General features: G+C 55.8%; 1 protein-coding gene across 8 annotated transcripts in view; it reads right to left on the bottom strand.

The window, feature by feature from the left end:
- Positions 1-24,392, bottom strand: part of GRB10 (growth factor receptor bound protein 10) — a 191,161-nt gene that overhangs the window by 39,426 nt on the left and 127,343 nt on the right. For all 8 annotated transcript variants that reach the window (XM_042914000.1, XM_042913974.1, XM_042913990.1 and 5 more), the window contains one exon: positions 18,364-18,505. In XM_042914000.1, coding sequence (XP_042769934.1) covers positions 18,364-18,505 — 142 coding nt within the window. The remainder of the gene's footprint in view (positions 1-18,363; positions 18,506-24,392) is intronic.

The raw sequence follows: 24,392 nt of genomic DNA on the forward strand, positions 1-24,392 counted from the left end.
GCTGGAGAACGCGAGGGGCAGAGACAGCCAAGGGCCCTCCCAACACGGTGGTCCCGAGAGAGGGGACAACGGGGCAGAGAGAGGTGGAGATGAAGGCGGGGGTCACGGAAGGCGGAGAAACAAGCAGTTTGGGAAATGAGCTCGTGCTGGTTCCACAGATGTCGTCACAGATGCACCAGCGCCTGACCGCTGGCTGTGACCAGGAGTAGGTCACAAGTGTCCTTGATAAGATTCATTTCAGGGACCCAGCGGAACCAAAAACCTGATGGGGAGGCAGAGGGGACAGAGTAGGGACACTGAGTCCCACAGCTGGCCCTGGACGGAGCAGGGGTGGTCCCCTGTGAGGTGGGCGGAGCTTACCTGGATGCAGATGGGGTGACCCAGGGACAAAGGTGAGTCTGAGGATGCAGGACAGAGAAGCAGTGATGGCAGGCAAGATGGGGTGCTGGCCGGAAATAAGGATGTTAGCCGTGAACATGGGCGCAAGTCCCCTGAGTGGCCATAAATTCAGGCAGGCTGGTGGGTCCAAAAGCAGGTGGACTGGTGAGCTGGTACCCAAGGCAAGGTTACCAGGTGTGAAGTTAGAAGAGGGAAGAAAGGCTGGGAACAGTTGTTTTCCACTTGGGAGGAGTGAGTGAATTAGGAGTGGGGAAAACGCTTGAAAGAAAAGAGGCACAGGGAGACGTGATGCCCCCGTTTCTTATTGATTCATCACAGCTTTTTACTTAGGATGATGCAAATGTAAGGACTGCAAACACTCTTTCCCAGCTTGCCAACGGCTTACTGTTTAACCTGTGATGTCGCTTTCCTTAGAGTCAAACCCATCAATCTGTACCCTGTGACGTCATCTATCGCTTTCCTGGTTAAGACGTCATTCCCTGGCCCAAGGACCAATTCATGATTCAACTATATATCTTTTTCCTACTTCTCTTAAGGCATAATTTTTTTTTTTTAATTTTATTGACAGCTTCATCCACCTAGAATGTACTTCAGTGTGTGTGTATTAGTTTGCCAAAGCTGCTGTGTGAGAAAACACAGACTGGGCGGCTTCAACAACAGAAACCGTCTCCGAGTCTGGACGCCAGACATCCAGGATCAGGCCGTCCGCAGGACCAGTTTCTCTGAGGACTGTGATGGAGAATCCGCCTCTGTCCCGGTTTGGGGGGGATCTGCTGGCGTCTCTGGCATTTCTCGCCGCATCTCTGCCTTAACTTCACGTGGCGACCCCCCGCCCCGCGTATCTGTGTCCACCTTGGCCCCTTCTAGAAGGATGCCAGTTACCCCGGGTTGGCCGCCTCCTCCAGGAGGACCTCATCTCAAGTAAAGAGTTAAGTGACAACTCTTATTTCTGTATGGTCACATTCCAAGATACTGGGGGCTCTGGGGCTTCCGCATGGAAATGGGGGACGCACGATTCAATCCGTACTGGTGTGCAGTACGGTGGGGGCCCCTAATTCCACTCTGCCCCCAAACAGTGTTGAACTGTCCCAGCACGACGCACCAAGTCACCATGCCGCGTTTATAGTACGCTACCCCCTGTGGGCACCGGGGTCTCCTCTGCGTATGCGTTCCAGAGCACAGAACTGACTGTCCGCTTTTAAATCAGAAGCATGTGGTTTTTATTTATTTTTTTAAGTTTATTTTGAGAGAGAGAGAGAGAAACAGCAGGAGCGGGAAAGGAGCAGAGAGAGAGAGAGAGAGAGAGAGAGCGAGTGAGCGAGAATCCCCGCAAGCAGGCTCCATGCTGTCAGCACAGACCCCCTGTACGGGGCTGGAACTCTCAATCCGTGGGATCGTGACCTGAGCCGAAATCAGGGGTCGGACGGTTAACCAACGGAGCCACCCAGGTGCCCCCAAACCACACGGCTTTTATGACGGTAGCTTTGTAACATCAAAACCACCCTGCCGAGGGAGTAACTGGCCACCGCTCCGAGACCAAATCCACAGACGGCCTTCCGTGCTCCTACGAAATCCAACCCCTCGCCAGGGCTGGACCCACTGACACGGCCCTTGCTGCCTGAGACGCCCAGTCCTCTAACCGCTTTGTCCCCGGGTTCCGCGTGCTGTCTCTCCGCGGAAGGCCCACACTCTTCACATCCCAGGTAGTTCGGATGTCAAGTTCTGAAACAGTGAACAAACGGGCAATTCTAGCTGCACATCAGGGTTCTGGCTGACGGGGTGGCTAAGACGCTCTGAGGCTAAATGAAACACGCCACCGTTAAGAGTAAGTAGAAGGGGCGTCTGTGACAGAGGAAGAAACACGAGCTTATGAACGGCAAGTTCCAGAGACATCCTCCCAGCCCGAGGCCTGGCGCGCTGGGCAGCGGCCACCACGTTCCCACCAGAACCCTACTTCCCACGGGGGCCGGGCTGGATCCTTCTAGTCCTTAGGACGTACACAGCCCACCTACTGCAACATCTTTGGTTTGTACAGAAGCCGCTGGCCCTTTATTAGGGGAACGTCGATTACTCCACAGAGGACGGATGCAGAACTGAAAGGATGTCAGGGGACCTGCACCCCAAAGACAGCTGTCCGCGACAGAGCAATGTCTCCGGGGCCACCAGAGAATACCCCGCCTCATCCGTGACCAGGAAAACCACAGGATGGGCGCCTTAGAGACCCCACAAGCCCACAGCCGGATGAGCCGGATTCGGAGACTTCTGCTGATTAACAGTCAAAACCCCCCTAAAAAGAACTCAAAATCATCATACCGCCATACTGACCCCAACTGAAACCAGCCCTTGTTCAGACTCTGTGGATTTTCCTCCCGGCATGTTCTTCCTTACCCGCCCCCTTCCCCGTGGGTGTTTCCTATTTTGGCTTCTGTGCTAGGCTTAGTGTAGGACTCAGAGTTGTATCAGCAAGGAAAGCAGCTCTCCCCAATTCTCGAAGGATCCACACGCGTTTTTCTCCCAACGATGCAATCTAGAGCTTTCCATGACCTCACACGTCCACGGCGGCTCACCAGTTATGCTCTCGGTATAGACTGGGGTCTTCGTGGAATGAGATGTTTTTCCCTCTCGTGTCATGGTCTGGATCGGCGGCCCCCCGCTGCAGCCCCCTGGCACCCCAGCCCCGGGACGTGGACAGCAGCGCGCGTTCCCAGGGGAGGTGGTTCGGGGAGAGGTGGCCACAACCGATGTAGAGCACCCACACTCCACCGCCGCCCACGAAGCTCACCCTTGACCTCGCCCCGGGAACGGTGTGCCGGGGCCAGAGGCGCACCAAGAACGCCCCCCTGCCTCCAAACACAGGTGCACTTATACCCACCTCCCGAGCCCTGCCGGGACGGCCAGCAAGCAGTGGGGAGAGAGGTCAGATGCGACATTTTCATTTAATGAGGAAAAACACCCACCCTGCACACAGCCTGGGCTCCACACAATTCCCCGTGTGTTTCCAGCCACAGGGGGGCGCTCCCGGGTCTCCGAAGCCCACAGGCTCCTCCCCAGCCTCCACCACACAGCAGTCCCCACACTTCACAGAGCCTATTACCGGGCCGGGTGACTGCACTCAAAACCTACCCCCGCACACATGTAAAAGATCACAGGGGGGCCTGGGTGGCTCAGTCAGTTAAACACCTGACTCATGATCTCCCAGTTCGTGAGTTTAAGCCCCGTGTCCGGCTCTGTGCGGACATCAAGGAGCCTGCTTGGGATTCTTCTCTCTGCCCCTCCCCCGCTTGCACGCACGCACTCTCGCTCTCTCTCTCTCTCAAAATAAATAGATAAACGTTAAAAAAAAACACTTAAAAGATCACAAGAGGACATCTACACGTCAGGCTCACAGGGGTACAAGCGTAATTATGGCCAGATCTTCCTCCTGGGGGTTCTGGAACCGTGAGCGGTACAGATCCGAGCGAATGCCAACCCGGCCAGCAGCATAATTACGGAGCTGACGCTGCCTGTGAGGAAACACCATCTATTTGTTCCATCCCATTTATCTGTTTGGGAGCCTCCCACGGTTGGAGGCTCCAAGACCGAAGCCTCGGGAGTTTCCTTCCCTCGGATGACGTTTGTACGCATTGAGGCTGAGCACACAAGAGACCACTTGGCACGCCATGCCGACAAAATTATGGACACTCCATTTCTGTTGAAAAGAAAGAAGCAGTGTGGCTCCATCTTGGAAGTGTGGCGATGCCTGGGAAGCCGCATTTTCCCGGGGGGCTCCTGGGGCATGGGGGTCGTATTCCCTTCCAGAGTCCTCCGGGGGGCTCCTTGGTGGCTCAGTTGGTCAAGCATCCAACTCTTGGTTTTGGCTCGGGTCATGATCTCACTGTTTGTGAGTTCGAGCCCTGCGTCAGGCTCTGTGCTGACACTGTGGAGCCTGCTTGGGATTCTCTCTCGCCTTCTCTCTCTGGGTCTCTCCCACTTGCTCTAAAATTAATAAATAAACTTAAAAAAGAAAGTCTGCTTCGATCCCAGAAGCCATCTGGCGTCTACTGCATACCCGTCACAGATCGCTGGCCGGGGGACGGCCGAACCAGGGCGCACCTGCACGTCTTTGCCGGAGCCGTGCATTAAAAGGTGAGGTCGTGTTAACTATGGAGAATTAGCGTGGCATGCTCACCTCTCGTGTTTTCTACGCTGTTTGTCCTGTCGGGGAAAAGCGCACTGAAAAAAATCTGTGCACGTTAAGAGGCGTATTTGGGATTTTAAACAGGATTTCTCAGTCTTCAGCATTTGATCTTGAGAAAAGTTATGGCTTACAGAAAATCTACAAAAAATGCTATAACGGTTTTCCTTCTATTCCTCATGTAGGTTCCCCAAAACTCACATTCGCTCCATTAGCTTTATCATATCTTCTTTCCCTCCTCCGTCCACCAGGGTGAGCTGCAGACAGCTGGCCCCTCTACCCCTACCTAGTTCAGCATGTAGCTTCCTAAAAACAACACTCTCATACGTAATCATAGAACAATGATCAAAATCAGGAAATGCCATCAACATGCTACCTTTAGCTGATTTATTGACATTCAAATTCAGCCAATGTCCAACCGACATCCTTTTCAGAAAAGGCAACAATGGTATTTCAGGGTCCGGGATCCGACTACGCAGGACCACATGCTACATTTGGTTGGCCTGTCTCTTCCGTCTGTCATCTGGACAATTTGTTTTCTGGAGTCTTCTATGACCTCCACACCTCTGATGAGTCCCGGCCGTTTCTCAGACTGTCCCTCCGCCCTGGTTCACCTCTTTGGCGCACACATGAGATGCTGTGTTCTTCTTGGGGCATCTCCTTAGGAGGCACAGGGCTCCTGGTGATGCTGGCCTGGGCCCCTGGGTTAAGGCAGCACCTGCCACATTTCTCCGCGTCCACGAGTGACCATCCTTCTCTTGCCCTTGGGAGCCTAGGACGTGGCTCCTCTTTCTCTAACTACTTGTCCTGCATCCTTTGGCTGGAGAATGGAATTTAGAAGCCAAGATCTGAGCACTGGGCTGGGTTGGATTTTTTGGGGTTTTTAAAAAAAATTTTTTTTAAGGTTTATTTATTTTTGAGAGAGAGAGACAGAGACAGTGCAGGTGAGGGAGGGGGAGAGAGAGAGAGAGAGAGAGAGAGAGAGAGAGAGAGAGAGAGAGAGACACAGAATCTGAAACAGGTTCCAGGCTCTGAGCTGTCAGCACAGAGCCTAACGTGGGGCTCAAACTCACGAACCGTGAGATCATGATCTGAGCTGAAGCCGGATGCTCAACTGACTGAGCCACCCACCTGCTCCTTGATTGGTTTTTTTCTTATTAAAAATTTTTTTAATGTTTATTTTTGAAAGAGAGATAGAGCATGAGCAGGGGAGGGGCAGAGAGAGAGGGAGACACAGAATCTGAAGCAGGCTCTGGGCTGCCAGCACAGAGCCCAATGCGGGGCTCAAACTCAAACCATGAGCTCATGACCTGAGCCCAAGTCGGATGCTTAACTGACTGAGCCACCCAGGCACTCTGAATTTTATTTATTTAAGAGAGAGAGAAAGAGAGAGAGAATGCACACGAGTGGAGAAGGGGCAGAGAGAGAGGATCCCGATGTGCGGCTCAATCCCATGACTGCGAGATCATGATCTGAGCTGAAATCAAGAGTTGGTCACTCAACCAACTGAGCCCTCCAGGGACCCCAGGTTGGACTTACTTTTAAAGGAGGAAAATCAGGCTGCCAGTTGTCACAGGGACCAGGACAACTAAGGGAGAGCAAGAAATCACGAAACCCTGGCGATTTGGCTCAAACCCAGCCTGTTCTCTCCAGCCTCAGCCCCTTGGCCCCCGTCCCCATGGCCATCAGCTTCCAAGTCTGCTTGCGCACTGGCCGAGCCCACGCCACCCCCAGCATAACCCACAAAGCAGAGGGAACCTCCTGAAAGTGCAAACATGTTCTGTTTCCCTCGATCCCACACCTGCTGGAGTCTCTTTTGCGTTTGGGATGAAATTGTTAGCAGATGCTAGGCCCTGACTTCCAGGCCCTTCATGAACAGCCCTCCCTCCCTCTTTCTAGAACATTCTCTGCCCTCCAAGCCAAAGAATGGCTTCTCATCCTTCAGTCCCCCTGATGGTACACTAGCTCGCAGCTTCCCTGCACGGGGAAATGTCCGAGTCACAAAAGTGACCTGCTGGTGATGCCACGCCCCTGCAGATTGGCCAGCGTTGGCTCGCAGGCCACACTGTGGGCTCCTGGGGGCAGGCCCCTGTCAATTTGGCTGCCCCAGGCCCAGCACCCACTGCCCACATACAGAAGCAGCAAAACCATGCCGAGTGGGCACAAGAAAGGAACCGAGACTGGGGGTGGGGATGTGGGACGGGCAGCACTAAGCGTCCATATGTCTGCAAGTACGGGATTTGGAGAACGCGGTCTCGGGGCCCTGCCAGACACTGTCCCTCGGGCAATCCTCCCCAACAAGAGACCACGCTGGGGAGGCAGGTGGGCTCGGGCTGTGCTGCACAGCTCGGGAAAGCGGACCTGCGCCCCGAGGCCGAGCAGGACAGAGGTGGCCAGGTCGGGCTGGGTAAAACCAGTAAGGCAGGGCAGGACCAAGTCTTACCAGCCAACAGCAGCCAAGCACCTGGCGCGTGGAGGGCCACCCCAGCTGGGGGACAGCCGGTGTCCAGGGCCACCGTGTGCTGCCATGAGAAGCGCCCACGCCCCTCGCTCACCACAGCACAGGTGGCCACCGGGTGTGCCCATGGCTCGTGCAGGGTCAGGGCTCAGACCTTCTGACGCTCACTCTATCCTGAATATAATATTCTGCGTCTCCCTCTCTCTCTGCCCCTCCGCTGCTCATGCTCTGTCAAAAATAAATACACATTTAAAAAAAACTTTCTTTTTAACTTTTAAATAAATAAATAAATAAATAAATAAATAATAAATAGGCCCTTGCAAACGGGTATCCCAACAGGTATACAGAGCTATAATATAAAACACTCACGACCTTAGACTAGGAATCTACCTTCTGGGAACTTCCCTAAGAAAAAGAACTCAAGAGAAAACAAAAACCACATCACCGTCACGCTGGAAAGCATTATCCATAGCACAGACAACTGGAAGAAGCCACGCGAATATCCAGGCACAGCCAAGAAAGTGTGGCCCGGTATTCGTCAGCTTCTAAGAGCGTTCTTTACTACGAGCGGGAAGAAACACGGAAAACACTTGTCGCATGTTCAACAAAAACACATATAAAATCATATCTACCTTGACTGAAACCAGATAAGACACACACAGAGGGGCAGGCGCTGAACCAAGCTGCAGGCGGAAGGAAATAGTTGGCTTTTTAGACGGCTACGATAGGATTTGCGTGGAAGGTCGCTGGTCAGAGCTGAGAGGGATTCTGAGGTTGCTGCTTCTTCCAGCACGGATGCTGATCCCACCTCCGTGGGCACGGCTGTCACTTCGTCTGTGGCCTGTCCCCACCCCTGTGGACAGGGACATCTCCTCCCGTCCCCTTCCCAGCTCCTCAGGAGACAGGCTGCATGAACACACTTACCATGAGCCACAAGCAAAGAAAGTCATACGATACCCCCACCTCTACCTGCTCAGGGTATTCCTGGTATAAACCAACCTGTAGAATCTGGGATTCTACAAACAGGGCGAGAAACCGACACTTTGATCCGGAGAATCCGCCGCGGGATGACAATGGTGAAGCTATTTTGGGATAAGATAAAAAACCACGTTTGTCAGCAGCATTTGGGTTCCCGCTGGGGACCAGCGGAGGATGGCCCCTGCAGCCTTTCCAAAGGGGCCAACATGTGTGTCCTCTTTCCCAGAGTGGCCGGGATGTGCCTTGGCGGCAGAGGGAGCAAGAGGGTGGTTCCCAGATTCTCTCTCCTGAAGGACTCCACGCAAACTTGGTTTCCTCCAGCGACACTTTGCTCGTTTGCATCGCCACCTGTCAAACTGCTTTCCCTTGTGCTCTAAGGAGCTACCCAAGAGAGGAGGAGACCCAAGAGAGGAAGTGGAGTTCTAGAAGGAACGAGAAGGCCAGACTGCAGGAGGCGTGTGCAGGGCAGGACGGTGCGCGAGGCGGCCGCGCCCGGGGTGGGGGCCTGGCTGGGAGCCGGTGGGGTGGCACTGGCTGAAAACCAGCACCCAGCCGCGGGACACAGTTTTGGGACACAGCACGAGAGCCTGGACCTCGTGCTCCAACGGCCACTGCAGAGGTCCGACACGTGCCTTTCACCTTTGTAAAGTCAGAAAACACTTTATCCTGACCTGCAGGTTACGGCCACATTTGGAGAATGCCCAGTGGGACAAGATGCCCTCGGGACTGGTTACAGGCATTCCAGAAGCACCGATGCCCACGTTCCAAGGGCGTGACAGGCTGTATCCGCTGGACAAACACAAGCAAGGAGGAGGTGGGTGTTTATTCCCAACACGTAGGACGGGACTGTCAGGGGCAAAAGTTCATTTTCCAGCTTTACCTGTTCCCAGCAAGAGTCCCACAAGAGGAAGAATTAACAGATTCGCTGGCCAAGGAGGGTCACCTCTTGCTCTTAGATTTGGGGGAAACTCCAGGGAAAGACAGGGAGTTCACAGGCTCACGTTGTGATGTTTTCTCCATCTGCCGATGCCACGGGGTATTCGATGCTATAACACAGGATCAGTTCGGGGGCTCACAGATTTAGGGAATTTATACTTTCCAAGGTACTTATAGCCCACAGAAACCTTAGCTGTGGGGATTTCACCGAGTTTCCTGACAGGACATCCCCAACACCACACACAGTGAGACAAGTGGCCTGATCAGGTCCCTTGCTTGAATGCAGACGCGGGATGACGGGTCCCGTTAAACACTGGGAGTGATTTCAGGCTGCCTCTCCGGGGGCTCCGAGACACTCGATTCTAGTGCTACGCCCAGAGAACTCCGAAAAATGCCCTCGACAATTGGGCACCCTTTCCCAAAGTGGGTTCCGTGGGCAGCCTGTCGTGCACAAAGCGGGTCTGTGATCGGAAGCATCTGAGTAGCTCTAAGCGGCCTCCTGCCAGTGGGTTTCCTTCCCTACAGGATTTTTCAGATCCTCCCAAACCCAATGTGAAATGTGAACTTCCAGGAAGGTGACAGAATGCAATCCTCCCCCAAACAGACGTACAGGTTCTTTCCCGCAATTCCAGTAACAGGGATTCCAGAAAGCACAGGATGAGCAAAGCAGGTGCGAGGTTCTCCATCCGCTCCGCACTGCGCAAGGGGAGGCAGAAAGCCGGGAAAGCCAGCCGCCACTCCACGACTCCGGGCTCCGACCCAGAAGGACTGACGGGGGGCCCATCCCCTGGAAGAACACGTCACAGCCTCCTGACGGGCGAGGGACACGGTTGCAGCAGCCACGGAAACTCGCAAACACAACTCAGGGCTGCTCACGGGCCCACGTTCTTCTGGTTCTTGCACAAATTCGCAAGGAAGGCGGAGCCAATCCACGGGGCCGTGACATGCTTGTTGACACGTCTCTGTCTCACTAGATGCCCCGAAGGCTCTCTGCCTCAGAGCCCACTGGAGCAGCACCTCAGCCGGGACCACCGGACAGGTGCCAAACAGGAACATCCCTGCTCCCAGGGCCTCCTGTGGTCATGGTGGCATCGTGTGCCACGGCAGAAGGAATGGGCCGTGACAGGATCTATGTGGCCCGTGGGCTCTCCTTGCTTGGTGTGGCTGAGTTCACACGTGCCCTCGGAAGGAATAAAAGGTGACGTAAACGTCCACTTTGGTTTAGTATTTCCTGTTTGTTCGGAGCGCTGCTGTGGCTCCCTGGGAAAACCATGGACTTGAAGCTCGGGCTCGCTGCTCGGACATGACCCGTCGCGGCTTCTCCGTGGGACCATGACAAACACCAGGCTTTCCCAGAGTGTGAGGGGTGGCGCTGGGCTTCAGAGACCTGGGCCCGTCCCTACTGGGGCCTCTCAGCAGAAAGGGAGACGGGGCTCCCTGCGCTGCCCCCCAAGACGCCCCCAAGGGGTATCAACCATCTTTCTGTTGAGTGAAGTGTGTCGGAGAGGTAACTAGCAAAGTTCGTTACCTGGAATTTTAAAAACCAGCAGTTTATGTTCCTATAGGACGACTGGTGGCGGATGGGCAAAGAGGCAGAAATAGGGTGACGTCCCTCCATTCGAGGGAGGGGCAGGGCTCTGGTGGGGGATGATGGTGGCAGCTATGAGGAAACAGGCAGCGAAGGCAGGAAGCCAGTCTGAGGGACAACGAGTCAACAGGGCTTTGTCTCCGCGAGCGATGGGGAAGACCTGATCCGTACAGATAGACCCTCGTGTCGGTAAAGCGACTATCATTGGACAGCAGCGACTGCTCGGCCCCACTGGGGGCCCGAGCACTGTTCTCCCGGGCTCCTGTCCCAAGATGACCCTGTGGCTTCCCCAAATGTCCAAACAGCACTGCGCGGCCACCGGTCACCTGGCTCGCGATGCGTCACTGAGACCCTGGCTCCAACGTGCTCTGATCCCCGAAGGCACCAGAAAGGAGACATGGGTCCGTTTTGGAGGCGCTAAGACAAAGAGGGCTGGCGCGGCGTTGGATGAGGCTGATGAGAAGTTACTAGGCTCCAGGGTGATGCCGGCCCACCTGGGCGAATCGGATGGCGGGGCATCGCCACGCCAGCACATTCCGCGAAGTCAGCTGCACTTGGCCACGGTGGCTGCTTTTTCTGGCCAGAGACGGGCTAATGTAAGCAGCACATTCATTAAATGGTAGTTAAAGCCTTGGGAGACCCGCTTTTGATCATTAGTAATGTGCAAACCCCAATGCGAGGCAATTAATTCAGTTCCAGAAAATTAATTCTTAACAGTAAGCAGAGGGAGGAGAGCAAGTGGGAGCTAAGACAATACTCATGCCCTATCAAAAGCGGGGTTAAGTATGTGATTAATTGTGTTTGAATAACAAATGGAGAAGCCTGCTGTCCCTAAGTCACCGTGCAGCTGCACGGAAACCGTTACTGGCTGAGAGGAAGGCCATCCTAGACAGAGCCGTCCAGATGTTTCCATCGAGCTGTGAAGGCTCGCCTTAAATTCGGAAACCGAGACATTTCTAACAGCATCACTGTTCTTTTCTTAACCTGCGTTCCCGGCGTGGCTCTCCTGCCCTCCCCCCCATCCCCTCCCCCCGCCAATTCTCAGCATCTCAGTACACCTGCCTCAGGCACTCACTCGTGGCTCCTGCTTCCTGCCCGTGGATCTTCCTGGTGTCCCCCACCCCACAGCTCGACTTCACTCTGTCCGGCTGGGAAGCAGCGCGTGCCACACGCTGCCTCAGTTTCTCCCTCTGCCACGTAACAATTCGGGGCCACTGGCGCACGGACCAGTGCGTGAACAGAGCCTTCTGGGTGCACACACAGCCACGGCTGCAGAGGAGGACACAAGTTCCTGGACACAGGACACAGGGTTGGCCTTGGCAGCTGGCCCCCCCACCCCTAGACCTGCTGTTACAACAAAGTAAATGTCCTTGCAACGGCAGCCAATCACGCCCTTTGCTTCTTGAGGCCAAAGGCACCCGACGGGGCACGTAAGCATGAAGTCCCTGACTTGCCGGGGCCACAGATGCCAGCGGCTGTAGGGATGCCACGTGGATGGTGTCAGAGCTGCGGGGTCTGGCGGCCTCTCCAGCGGCCTCCTCTGTCCCAGGCACGTGACAGCCCCCACCCCAGGGCCAGCCTACCAGAGGAGGGGTAGCTTCCACGAAGGAACGGAGACTCCTGCTTGGAGAGGCCGTTCTCTCCGATGGCTGCAGTCGAGCAGAGGCTCCTGCTTACGTGGAATATGAGCTTCCTGTCTTGCTCTAACCGCGGCGCAATGAGGGCTGTTCCGGAACATGCACCGACCTGCCAATACTTCTTATTCAAAACCTTTTTAAGTAGGTTTCTTTTGTATGCTCTTTATTTTTGAGGTGGGGGGGCAGAGGAGGGGCAGAGAGAAAGAAAGAGAGAGAGAGACAGAGGATCCCAAGCAGGCTCTCTGCGTACACGAGGGGTGTGAGAATTAACTGTGCGGTAACCACCATGAGACAGGCACCAGAAAACACAGACAAGGTCTTCCCGGTGGAGTCTCTCAGGACCCACATGTGGCAGCCAGTCCAGTGTCCCCCGAGGCACTGGAGGCCTCCCCCTGGTCCATCCCGGAGTGCAGAGAAGCTGTTTCTTAGGCTCTCCCGTGACCCTCTTATGGGCACACCCTTAAAGGAGTTCCATCCCTAAAGGAATCTAACGCGGCCGTCGCCACTTTACGGATTCCCTGCAGGATCCATGTGCATTCCTGGTTCTCAGATTTTCAGTTGTCAGTTCACACAAAGCACTCATTTCCAGAGCTACTTGCTACCGGCCTCTGAGACCGAGGACCCAAGAGAAGGGCTGGGGTCTGCCCTGGGGCTGGTGGCAGGAGCCACCTCCCTACACAGCCTGGAAGGGGTGAGGGCACCTCCATTCGAGCCAGTGGCCCTGCAGGGGTGCCTGGACAACGCGCTCTCCCGAGGGGCACGACACCCTGCATGACCTCTGGCCTCTGCGCCCAGAGAGATCGATCAGGAGACACCCACACCCACCAGTGTTGCTCAGGAACAGTCCCGAGAGACCCGCTTTCCCGGGGAAGTCACACTGACCCTGCAACTGGAGCAGGATTTTCACCTACGCAGGCCTTCTCTGCCCCACACCCTATCCTTCTGAGTCTCTCTCCAATTGGATCGGGGGTCATCAATCCAGTAAGGGGCCAGACCTCTGGACAGCCAGGGTCAGCTGTCCCTGAGGGCACAAGGCTTCCCCATGAGAGCCGGGGGATCCTCACCCAGCACCCCAGGAGGACAGCAGTGTCTGCACTAACCTCTCTCCCACGACGTTCTAGTGCAATGGAGGCAGGCGGTGGCTGCGGGCTGGGGCTGGGGCTGAGGCTGCGGCAGGGAGCGCGAACACACCTGCCAGTGTCCCTTGAAGGGAGGGGTTCACCTCTGATCACCTGGGACCTGGGCCAGGCTCCCCTCCAGCCCCTGCACCTGCAGGCTGGCTCCAGGCACATTGATGGTCACATCCTCAACTCAGATGGCCTGGCCAGGAAGACGAGCCATCTCCCATCAGGCCAAGGGCACTGTGCCTCTCTCTGGTTCCTGGGCTCTGGCTGAAGCTCAAGGAGATGCCCTTGGCCTCTGCGGGGCACAGGGCGGGCACTGCACCCTCTGTTGGACCCTCGTCACTGGCACTGAGCCAGGCACGCAGCAGGCACTCAAGAGTTGCTGTCAGATAAACACACGCTGCACCAAGCTACGGACAGACACAAAACAGGCATGGCTCGGGGAGAAGACTGCAGTGGGTCTGATGCACTTGACTTATCAAGACACAAAGAAGGACCAATGTTCTCTCGGTCCACAGGGCACCGAGAGCAAAGAGAATGTCGTCAAAGAAGCCTGGAGACACCGTCTAGACCGTAGGATGCGATTCAGGCGTAAGGCTCAGTCTCACGGCTCATGATATTTGCTGTAACAATCGCCCTTCTCCACACAACGGCCTGTCTTTTCCAAATGAGTCACCAAGCAGTTAAAAATGCCCTTGTTGATTTTTTACTGCAAAATGTCACTTTCTGGATATTGACCAAGTTTCACGACCCTCTAGGGGACAGAATGTTATCACTCAAAGATTTTCTTCGGCCTCTGCAACTCTGGTAAATGTTGGATGAGACGTTACTAAACAGCTTAATTAAGTCATTCAGATAAATTATTTGTTGTCACCAAAACGACAGAATGATGTCCTTCACAGAAGCCGTACCTTCAAACAAGATTCACTCATCTCTATAATAAACTGGAAAGACTCCACGTAAAACCACAGCCACGGGTACTAGACTCTCATGGAGTAAAGGGTTATTTCTTCCAACACGAACCACACTTCATGATTTCATTTTACCGTCCATGAACAAATACGTCCATGAACAAATACGCCTCCTTACTGGTGAAGCCATAAAGCTAAATGAAAATCACTAGACTCTGGTTTAAGATATTAACAAAGAAACCAAATGTCACTGCTTTAAAATTCACGTAACGCAATCAAACAAGCAGAAAACCTGACAAGCGGGCATCTTAAGATGATCCCTACAGCACGCACTAGCCTGGGAGGACCCACACAGGAGGCGCAGACGTCACTGTCACTGGGGTTCGGAGGTGCACTGGGCTCACGGGCTCCAGATGCAGGAGACGTTCCCAGTGACTCCCAACATCGGCCAGGCTGCTGACTCGACGGTGAGCAGCTCACACGGGTCAGGTCTGGGAGCAGGTGGAGGCAGGTGCGGGTATGGAGCCGGGGTGGGGCCGAGGTCACCTGTCCTGTGCTGCTTCTGTGGGCAGTGGTGCACGGCGGGCGGGTGGGCAGCGGTGGGTCCTCCGCCCCTTTATGGTGAAAGCCAGGGGGCCAACATGGGGGTGGCGGACAGCCTGTCAGGACCCCAGATCTAGGCCGGGAAGCAGAACTGGCAGGAAGGAACAGCGACTGTCAGGGGCTGGTCCCCACACAGTGAAGTCTCATCTACACGGTTTTAAGGCTTCTTAAAGGCAGAGGGGGTGGGGGTGCCAGGACGCTCACGAGAAACTCCAGGACTCTCCAGTCTCCACTGGCTCCAGCCATGGGTTCACACAGCACAGACTCCTCACAGTTCCCAAGAGTCTGAGACCAGGCAGGGTGGGGTTCTGCTGGGAGCCCTTTCCTGGCCCCTAGACGGCCACCTTCTCCCTACCACCTGCAGCAGACAGAAGTCGTGCACTGCTTGCTTGTCCCATAAGGGCACTGGTCCCACCGTGGGGGCCCCAGTCCACACCCTCATCTAAACCCGCCTATCTCCCGAAGGCGCTCCCCTCCCCCCGTGCTATCCTGGTGGGGGCAGGGCTGCAACGTGGACTGGGGGGGGGTGCCATAAACACGGAGTCCACAACATCGCCCCAACTGTGCAGACGTGGGCCGGCTCAGGCAAGGACCGGCCACAGGGAAGACACAGACCCTGACAGGGTCAGCGTGGGAGGACCTCCACGGCCTGACCAGGGGCGTCTGCACCCCCGGGATGCTGCTGAGAGTTCCCGATCCTTCCTGGCAGAGTAATGACTTCCTCTGGTTCATCACTGCCACCTACTCCATCACCTTCACCTGATGATATGACACTAAGCTCCCCGAGGGCTTTCCAGCTTCAGGGTCTGGACGCAGCAGGGTTCAAAGGTGACAGCTGAAGTTCGAGCACGGGAGGGGTCAGAAATGCCCCCAGAGTGTTGTGGCTAAAGGCTCCTCTACCCCGGGGACAGCCCCTGGCTGAATTCTCTGTGCCCTCCTCTGAGTGGAGAACCCGGCTGCCTCCCCCACCCCCGCGGGGTAACCAGCCTGCAGCTCGCATGTCTCCGGAGGAACCCCACTGGGCAGGCGACAGAACGACACCCCCAGGAGCCTGCGACCTCATCAGCGTGCCTACCGCCCCCCAGCTGTCTGTCCCGGGGTCCTGCATGCAGCCACAGGGGCTGTCCCGCCAGGCAGGGGTCTTGCGCACCAGGTGGGCGCCCCCCGCACCACGGTGGGCGGGATGCCTGTGCAGCAGACGGCAACCAGCCCACATCACGGCATTCGCTCTCCAGAGCTGGGTGCAGGGACAATGCACCTGACGCTCCTGCCCCCGAGCATCTGGCAAGGGTCGCTGGAAAAGGAAGGTGAAGGCAGGCTGCCGGGATGTTGGAAGAACAGTGTGGAACAGCGTAGCCACAGTACCTCGGGCAGGATGGGTTTCCCTTCCGCACGGCTGTTCAAACCTCTGACTCGGGGACAGGTAGAGGCTGCTTCGGACTGCCTCGCTGTCCCGAAGGGGCAATCGGCTCTCTTCTTTTCCCACGCTGGCCACGCCGTGCTCAGCCAACGAGGCGATGTGATGGGGCCTCCTGTTTATAAGGACTTCGGAAGAGCCCGGCTGGACAGGATCCAGCTGCTCCCTCTGACTTCGTGTGAAAGGAGCTGGATCACCAAGCATCCCTTCCCCTCGAGGCAAGTGGGGAGAAAGGGCCCAAACGCCTTTGACTTTGACCGTAGGCAGCGACGCCCTCACCGTCTGGGACCGAGAGGCTGTGTGTGCGGCATCTCTAGCCTTCGGGGTGACCGTGGTGTCGATGCCCACGCCACGGGGCTCCGAGAGCGAAGGTCAGAACCTGGGGGGGGGGATGGGCTGCGTCCCCCTGGGCCGGTTCCAACACGAGGAGCGTGGACTTCCCACCAGTACAGCAGAGTGTGAAGCATCCTTCCCGTGTCTGCTGGGCCAGCCAGCCGGAGGGAACCGGGCGACAGAGACACAGACACCAGTGCAGACACTCTGATCCCGAGAAAAACAGCAGGCAAAATTTCCGAGTTTCCGGATTCTACTGAGAATTGGACAGCCCGTGGGGGTGGAGGCCTGCTTTCTTGCCAACCGCGGCGGGAGCCAGAAAAAATTTTCCCGGTCTTATTTTAGGACGGGTGACGCTGTAAACAAGCTGGGTGACCAATCCACAGACAGCCTGTCTAGACCCTTATTTGAAGCAGAAGGTCACCGGTGGGGCAGACGTCCCAGATGTCCTGGAGGCATGTGACGAGGAGCCGCAGCCCCGCCAGCCGGCCAGCGCTGACTCTGGGACAAGGACACTTACCTCACCTCCTGAGTGTTGATGGCGGGACCCCGCAGCCCACCCTGGAGGCACGAGGTCAGGACTCAGGAGCTGGCGAGGGAGCCTGAGACCTGAGAGGGCAGGCCTTGCGTGGTGCTGGCACGGGGTGGGTGGGTGTGCAGAGCACGGGGGGTGGGGGGGGAGTGGGGTGGCTATCACGCTTGAGGGCAGCAAAGGTAGGACAGTGCAGACAGAATGAAAGAGCGTGATTCTAGGAGGCAAAGAAACTTCTGGAATATACTTGGTGCAAAGAAAGATTATCAAGATCCCAGGAGACACTTGGCGTAATGGCTGAAATCAGAAGTTCTGGATCCTGACATCAGCTCCAAGCCAGCCTCACTGCTCACACTGGGGGTTCATGCCCAGCCCCACCACACACACTGGGGTCCCGCCCAGCCCCAACAATTACAGCTGGGTTTTAGTTTCCCAACTGAAACGGAGAACATTTGTACCTGACTCTTAGGGGTGTTCTGAGGAGTAAGCGAACAAATAAACATGGAAACTACTTAGAACAACAGCTGGCATACAGGGATCACTCCGTGAACGTTAGAGGTTACTGTCATCATGATATTTACGTCCCCCCCAACACACACACACAGTATAGCATCACTGGGTCTCCCTCCCAGGCCTGCAACCCATTGCGGCCCAGGCCATGCCAACCTGGACGGGCGGAGCCACCAGCCTGTTTCTCTGACAAGCTGACCACTGACGATGCAACGCTGGGTAAGTTATTGAAGCTTCCTCTCAGAGGACAATGGCTATATGATATCCAGCTCACGGTGCTACTTTTAAGGCAGAAACCTGTTAGTTTAAACAGGTGGCTGTCATCTCCTGGGTCAAAGTTTTTCTGCCTTGCACAGATCATATTCCAGATCAGGAATATAATACGGAAAGCCTTCAACTACGCTCAAGTTCAGGTACCTGAGGAATGCCTCACTTATCCAGAGTTCCTGGCCAGTGAAGGTGATGTGGCAGGGGAATTCTTTTCAGGGAACGAAATAAAACTTGTTTTTTAGCACCAAGTTGTTTTCTTAGTCACTTTTATGAGGCTCCTTCCGAAACACGTAGATACATCTCTGACTTAACAAATGGAACTCGGGCCAATGAATCAGAAAGCTTTATAAGGCAAAAATATAGTAGCAAGAGGAAAAGAATGAAAAGATCCCACAATTACCCTACCCTCCCTTCTGAAAACAATGAGCCAGCACATCTGTCCTCATCCCACAGCCCGGTGGCCTGCCACTCGAACCCGGGACCGCACGCTCACCTGTTTTGCAGCCGCCTGGCTGGGAGGTAAGGAGCCCCTCGTCAGCAGCGGGGGGCTTCCGGGGCCGCAGAGCTCGGGGAAAGGGTTAGGGATGGCCGGCAGAGACGAGGTTCTGAACTGTTCACCCTCTTCCTGCAGGCGTCTGGGAGGAGAGACACAACCGCTCATTAAAAGCTGCCATCCCCCGACACGACCCAGCAGTCCCACGTCCGGGGGTGTCCCCAAGGAAACTAAAGATGGACTCACTCCTGTGTTCCCAGCGGGACTGGTCACATCAGTCCCCTGGGGGGTCCACCAATGCGGGAATGGATAAACAAAACATGGTCTATCCACATGAGGGGACACTACTGAGCCCAACCGAGGAAGGGAATTCTGACGCACGGTGACAACCAGGATGAACCCTGAGGACACTGTGCTGGGTGAAATCAGCCAGTCACAAAAGGGCGGATCTTGTACAATCCTACTTCTGTGAGGTACCTAGGGTCTCCAGGCCCCTAGCTAGTACAATGGAAAATGCCAGCGACTGGTGGGAGGGGAACGGGGAGTCACGGTTTCACGGGGACAGAGCGTCGCTTCTGCAGGATGAGCAAGTTATAGAGATACAACGGAAGCATAGGCACCGTCATGAGATGGCGCACTTAAAAACGGCTGCGTGCATTGTACCACAACCAAGAGTTTTGCTTTCTGTTTTTTCCCCCATTCTCAGACTCAAAGGGTACAGATTCCCTCACCCATTAAACAGCTGGGGAGGACATTTAATGCTCCAAGGGGCGCCTGCGGGGCTCAGTTCGCCAAGCATCCAACCTCGGCTCAGGTCATGGTCTCACGCTCTGTGAGTTCGAGCCCCGTGTCGGGATCGCTGTTGTCAGCACAGAACCCGCTTCGGATCCCCTGTCCCTGTCTGTCTGCCCCTCCCCCACTAACACTCTGTCTCTCTTAAAATAAATAAACTTTAAAAAAACAAAACAAAAACCACGCTCTGTGCATGACACATCCTAGACATCTTCTCCAAGCAACTCATGGATTCTGTTCCCTGAACACTGAAGTGTGAAGACGTTCTGCGAGTAAGAGCGCTTTCACGAGAACAGCTACGTTCGATGGCCCTGAAGCCAGCACTCGTCCAGACACGTGAAAACATGAGAAGAGGCTCCCCCGTGTCCTCGTCTGGGCTGTGGGATGAGTGCTTGGTTACACAAAAAAGGCTGTTGGCACCGAATCGGAAATAAAGGCCGCGAGCAGCCGTCCTCCCCAGGACACGGAAGCCTGTCTTTCCGTCACAGCCACTGTGGAGCGAGGACCAGGCGGCCTACTTGTTGGCATTTCCTCCCAAGAACGCAAAACCCACTCGTCATACGGCAAAGCCAAACACACACAGGGTGACGAATCAGATGCAGTTATGAAACCAGAAGAATAAAGTTCAAAGTCGAAGGATAAACAGCTGCAAAGTGCCCCCTCTGTTTCCTTTCCCGGGGTCCTGCGGGGGCTTCCTGTCCACACTGCCGGGGCTTCCTGTCCACACTGCCAGGGCTTCCCTGGGGTCCTCCCATCCATACTGCCGGGGCTTCCCGGGGTCCTGCCGGTGGCTTCCTGTCCACACTGCCGGGGCTCTCCCGGGGTCCTCCCGTCCACACTGCCGGGGCTCCCCCGGGGTCCTACCGGTGGCTTCCTATCCACACTGCTGAGGCTTTCCCGCGGTCCTGTGGGGGGCTTCCTGTCCACACTGCCGAGGCTTCCCCGGGGTCCTCCCGTCCACACTGCCGGGGCTCCCCCGGGGTCCTACCGGTGGCTTCCTATCCACACTGCTGAGGCTTTCCCGCGGTCCTGCGGGGGGCTTCCTGTCCACACTGCCGGGGCTCCCCCGGGGTCCTACCGGTGGCTTCCTATCCACACTGCTGAGGCTTTCCCGCGGTCCTGCGGGGGGCTTCCTGTCCACACTGCCAGGACTTCCCCGGGAGCGGAGCCCCTGTCCTCCGGAGGGCAACACTGTCCAGACGCCCACCTGAGCGGTGGTGTGAGCCCTGCTGCCGCTCAGTATCCCTGGTCCTCCGTGACATAAGCCTCGAGAAGCCCTTGTAGGCGGAGTCTTCCAAGAATTTTTTGGACTCCTTTTACAGTGCGACGAAATTAACGATCCATTCGCTTTCTTGGGAGTTTTGCCACTAGAGAACTGCAGCGATCACTTTACAGGTTCTCTGTTTACCAAGCGATCCTGATGCGGGAGGGGCCCACCCAGCCTTTCCACGGGGACCAGGATGCACCCATCTACGGCGTGCACGCTCCTGGGGCAGGAATGGGGTCAGTGCCGGGGGGTGCCGCAGCCCCTCTGAGGCGCCCCCATAACGTCCCAGAAAGCAGATGTGCATTGTCAGTGAATCCCACTCTTCCCACACCACCCTCTGTCACGGTCAAGTGCCTGGCTCTCTCGCTGTCCCTTGTCCTATGGAGCAAGAGAGGAGGAGGAGAGCCCCGACGACCACTGACCGGGGACTCTCCTGAAGCACAAGGATAAAAGTCTGTTCCGACTCATATACAAGATGCCAATGTTCTGATGCTCTAAAGCTCCCAGAAACTTCTCTGAACAGGGTTGTTCTGAAAACCTTTAAAAGCGGTGTGTTCGGGGGGCACCTGGGTGGCTCAGTCGGTTAAGCTCTGACTTCAGCTTAGGTCATGATCTCACAGTTCGTGAGTTCGAGCCCCAGTTCAGGTGAGCCTCTCTTCTCTCTGCCCCTCATGGGATTCTCTCTCTCTCTCTCTCTCTCTCTCTCTCTCTGCCCTTCGCTCACTTTTACCCTCTCTTTCTCTCAAAATGAATGAATGAAAGCTGTGTTTTTTAGGGCAGTGTATGGTACTGTACCATTATACACTATACATTTGTCCAAACCATACAATGTCCAACACCAAGAGCGAACCCTCAGGTAAACCACGGACTTTGGCTGACGTGTCCACGCAGGCTCACCAACTGTGACAAAGGTACCACCTGGTGGGGAATATGGGTAATGCAGGAGGCTGTGCATGTGTGGGCAAGGGGGTACATGGGAGACATTTAGAAATTTCTCTCAATTTTGCTATGAACCTAAAACTGATCTTTCAAAAATTCGTCTTTATTAAAAAACAAAACAAAACAAAAACAGACATCATGCTAAGTCAGCAAGGCTGGACACACAAGGGGGTCACACCCTGTAGGATTCCCTTTTGATGAAGCAGCCAAAACAGGTGAATCCGTAGCAACAGAATGCATGCAAACTGGTGGTTGCCAGGGGCTGTGGGAAGGGGTGTGGAGACACTGTTTAATGGGTATGGGTTTCCTCTTGTGCAGGGAGAACATTCCAGAACTAGGTAGAGGTGGTGGCAGCTCAATGCTGGGGAGTCTACTAAATGCGCCTGAATTGTACACTTTAATTTTTTAATGTTTATTTATTTTTGAGAGAGAGTACAAGTGGGGGGGGGAGAGGGGGGGAGAGAGAGAGAGACAGAGAGAGAGAGAGAGAGAGAGAGAGAGAGAGAGAGAATCCCAAGCAGGCTCTTTGCGGTCAGCACAGAGCCCGATGCGGGGCTCGAACTCACGATCTGTGAGATCATGACCTGAGCTGAAATCAAGGGTCGGACGCTTAACCGACTGAGCCACTCAGGTGTTCCTGAATTGGACACTTGAAGTGATTAATTTTATGTGATGTGAATTTCACGTCAATACGTTATTCTTAAAAATTAAAAGGACGAGAAAAGTCCCACGTTGGCTTCCCAGCAGCGCGCAAGCATTGGCCACGGCAAAACGAGGGACACTACATGAGGCCGGAGAACGTCCCCGCTCCAGAGGCTGCATCCCTGCCCAGTTACGGAGCGAGACGCGGAAAGGGGGCGAAGATGCAGGGATGTTGGGGGTCGGGGACGAGAACGGCCGGGCCTGGGCTCCGCCGCCTGCCTGGGCTAGAACGCGCTCCCTGCTTTCCCTGCTGTCCGCTCCCTCAGGATCAGCTGGCCCAGCTACAGCCTCTTCCAGGAAGCCCACTTCTTCCCCAGTGTCTGCTCTGCACCTGCCTCTGTCTGTGCCCCACACCCCAATCTGCGGGTCTCAGACACAGCACCATATACCCAGTGGGTTCTGAGCCGGTCAGGACCCCTCCACCTGGGTTTGCATCCGGACTCCCTACTCACCAGGTGTGGGCGTGTCACGTCCCCCAGTGCCTCAGTTTCCTCACCTGGGCAATGAGGCCCATGACATCACCTGCCTCGTAGGGTTGTGGTGGCCACTGTATCAGCTAATAAGTGAGGACTCAAGAGAGACCATACACAGGAAGTGCTCAACATAAAGCCTCACTTACAAAAGAAATCTTTGGGTATCCCATATTGGTCACCCCATTTTTTAAACACATCCAAAAGTAAGATGCCCTGTGGTGCACGCCTGCCCCGTGCACCCCCGTGGGACCTAACACAGGCAACCCCAGGGCACAGGGCTGAGTTCGGCCCAAACTTTAGCTCAAGGGCCCCGGGCAACCAACAGGCCCAGGTCTGCCTGTGCCATCCTCTGCCCTGACTCAGCTCTGGGCACCGTCACTGTTGGGGCTGCGACCTTGTCTTCCCAGGGGCCTCCCACCCTTCCAGGGATGGGTGACTGAGAGACCCCAGACCCCAGCCACATGGAGAAAAGTCTCCCTCCAGACTGAGCTCCACAGGGCCAAGAGAACAGGACTGATGCTCAAGAAAGCACAGGCAGGTATAAACACCGGGACGACGGAGGGGAGGAAAGGCAGGAAGCCGAGAGGCGGCCAACCGCAGCCGCAGAGCTGCTACACCCACCCCCCCGCAGATAGCTCTGAGCTCCCCAAGACACAACAGGCTACCTTGGCAAGAGGGCTACCCAGCTGCAGAAGACCTGGGATGTCAGACCAGAAAGAGCCTCACAGAAGTTTCTGAAAGCAGAGAGGACCACCTTGCCCTATCCCCATCCCAAGGAAAGGAAGCAAGATCCCCAGGAGATGCAGTGCTGAGGAACCACCAGCCCGAAGAACCCCAGCCTGACCGGGGCCCAAGATGGAGGGCCCCGCACAGCCTTGCACTAGAAAGTGCAGGGAGGCAGGGAGGCTGGCCTCGGTCCCTCGCCCGCTCCCATCCCTCCACTGTCACCTGAAAACCTCCAGAGCCAACAGCGACCGGGCGGCGGCCACACCAGTCCACCCACCTCCCGGGCCCCGGAGATGGGGTAGAGACACCCTCAGTGCTCTGCCCCTCCCCCGCCCAAATCCGGGTGTGACAACTCCCATCCATCCCCCTCTTCATCGGGGTCAGGACACCACCGTCTCTAGGCTGGTCCTCGAAACAGCCTCCAAATCAGCCGTGGTCTAGCCCACCACCCCGACACCAGGCTGCCAGAATTATCTGCCAGAACCGCAACCCCATCTCCTCGCTGGCCTGTTCAAATCCTTTCCCCGTCTCTCCCCTTGAAGGGCTCAGAGACGCCTTCGGGATCTGGCCCGCACCTGTCGGGATCATCTTGTGTGCAAAGCACCCCGTGGAGGCGTGACAGACACGCAAAACGCTGTACGTGTTTAACGTGAACGACTGGGTGTGTCGTAAGTACACACGCGATCTGTCGCCAGTCCGGCTTGTCATCACCCACAGCCTGCAACCGCTCCCTCCGCCTTTATCGCTACTGCGGAAGCTCTTCCCTCCTTGCACAGCAGCACCGTCACGCGTGGGCTCCGTGCCGCAGGACGTCCTAGGACTGACTCGTCTTGTAAAACCAACACTCTGAACGCTCAGTCCCGTATCTCCTGATTCCCTCCCCGTGGCCCTGGCATCCAGCACTCCTACCCTCTGCATCTAGAAGTTCGGCCACCTTAGAGGCGACACGTGAGTGCAACCGTGTGGCACCGTCCTTCTGTGACAGGCTCATTCACTTAGCGTGCTGTCCACGTTGGCCATCAACGGACGGCTCAGTGAGGAAAACGCAGAACACGCAATGCCGTGTCGTGCGGCCATACAAAAAGGGAGGAAGTTTTACCCCTTAGGACAACGAGAAACCTCTCTTCTGC

The sequence above is a fragment of the Panthera leo genome, chromosome A2 (genome assembly GCF_018350215.1).
Source record: "Panthera leo isolate Ple1 chromosome A2, P.leo_Ple1_pat1.1, whole genome shotgun sequence".
Taxonomy (NCBI): Eukaryota; Metazoa; Chordata; class Mammalia; order Carnivora; family Felidae; genus Panthera; species Panthera leo.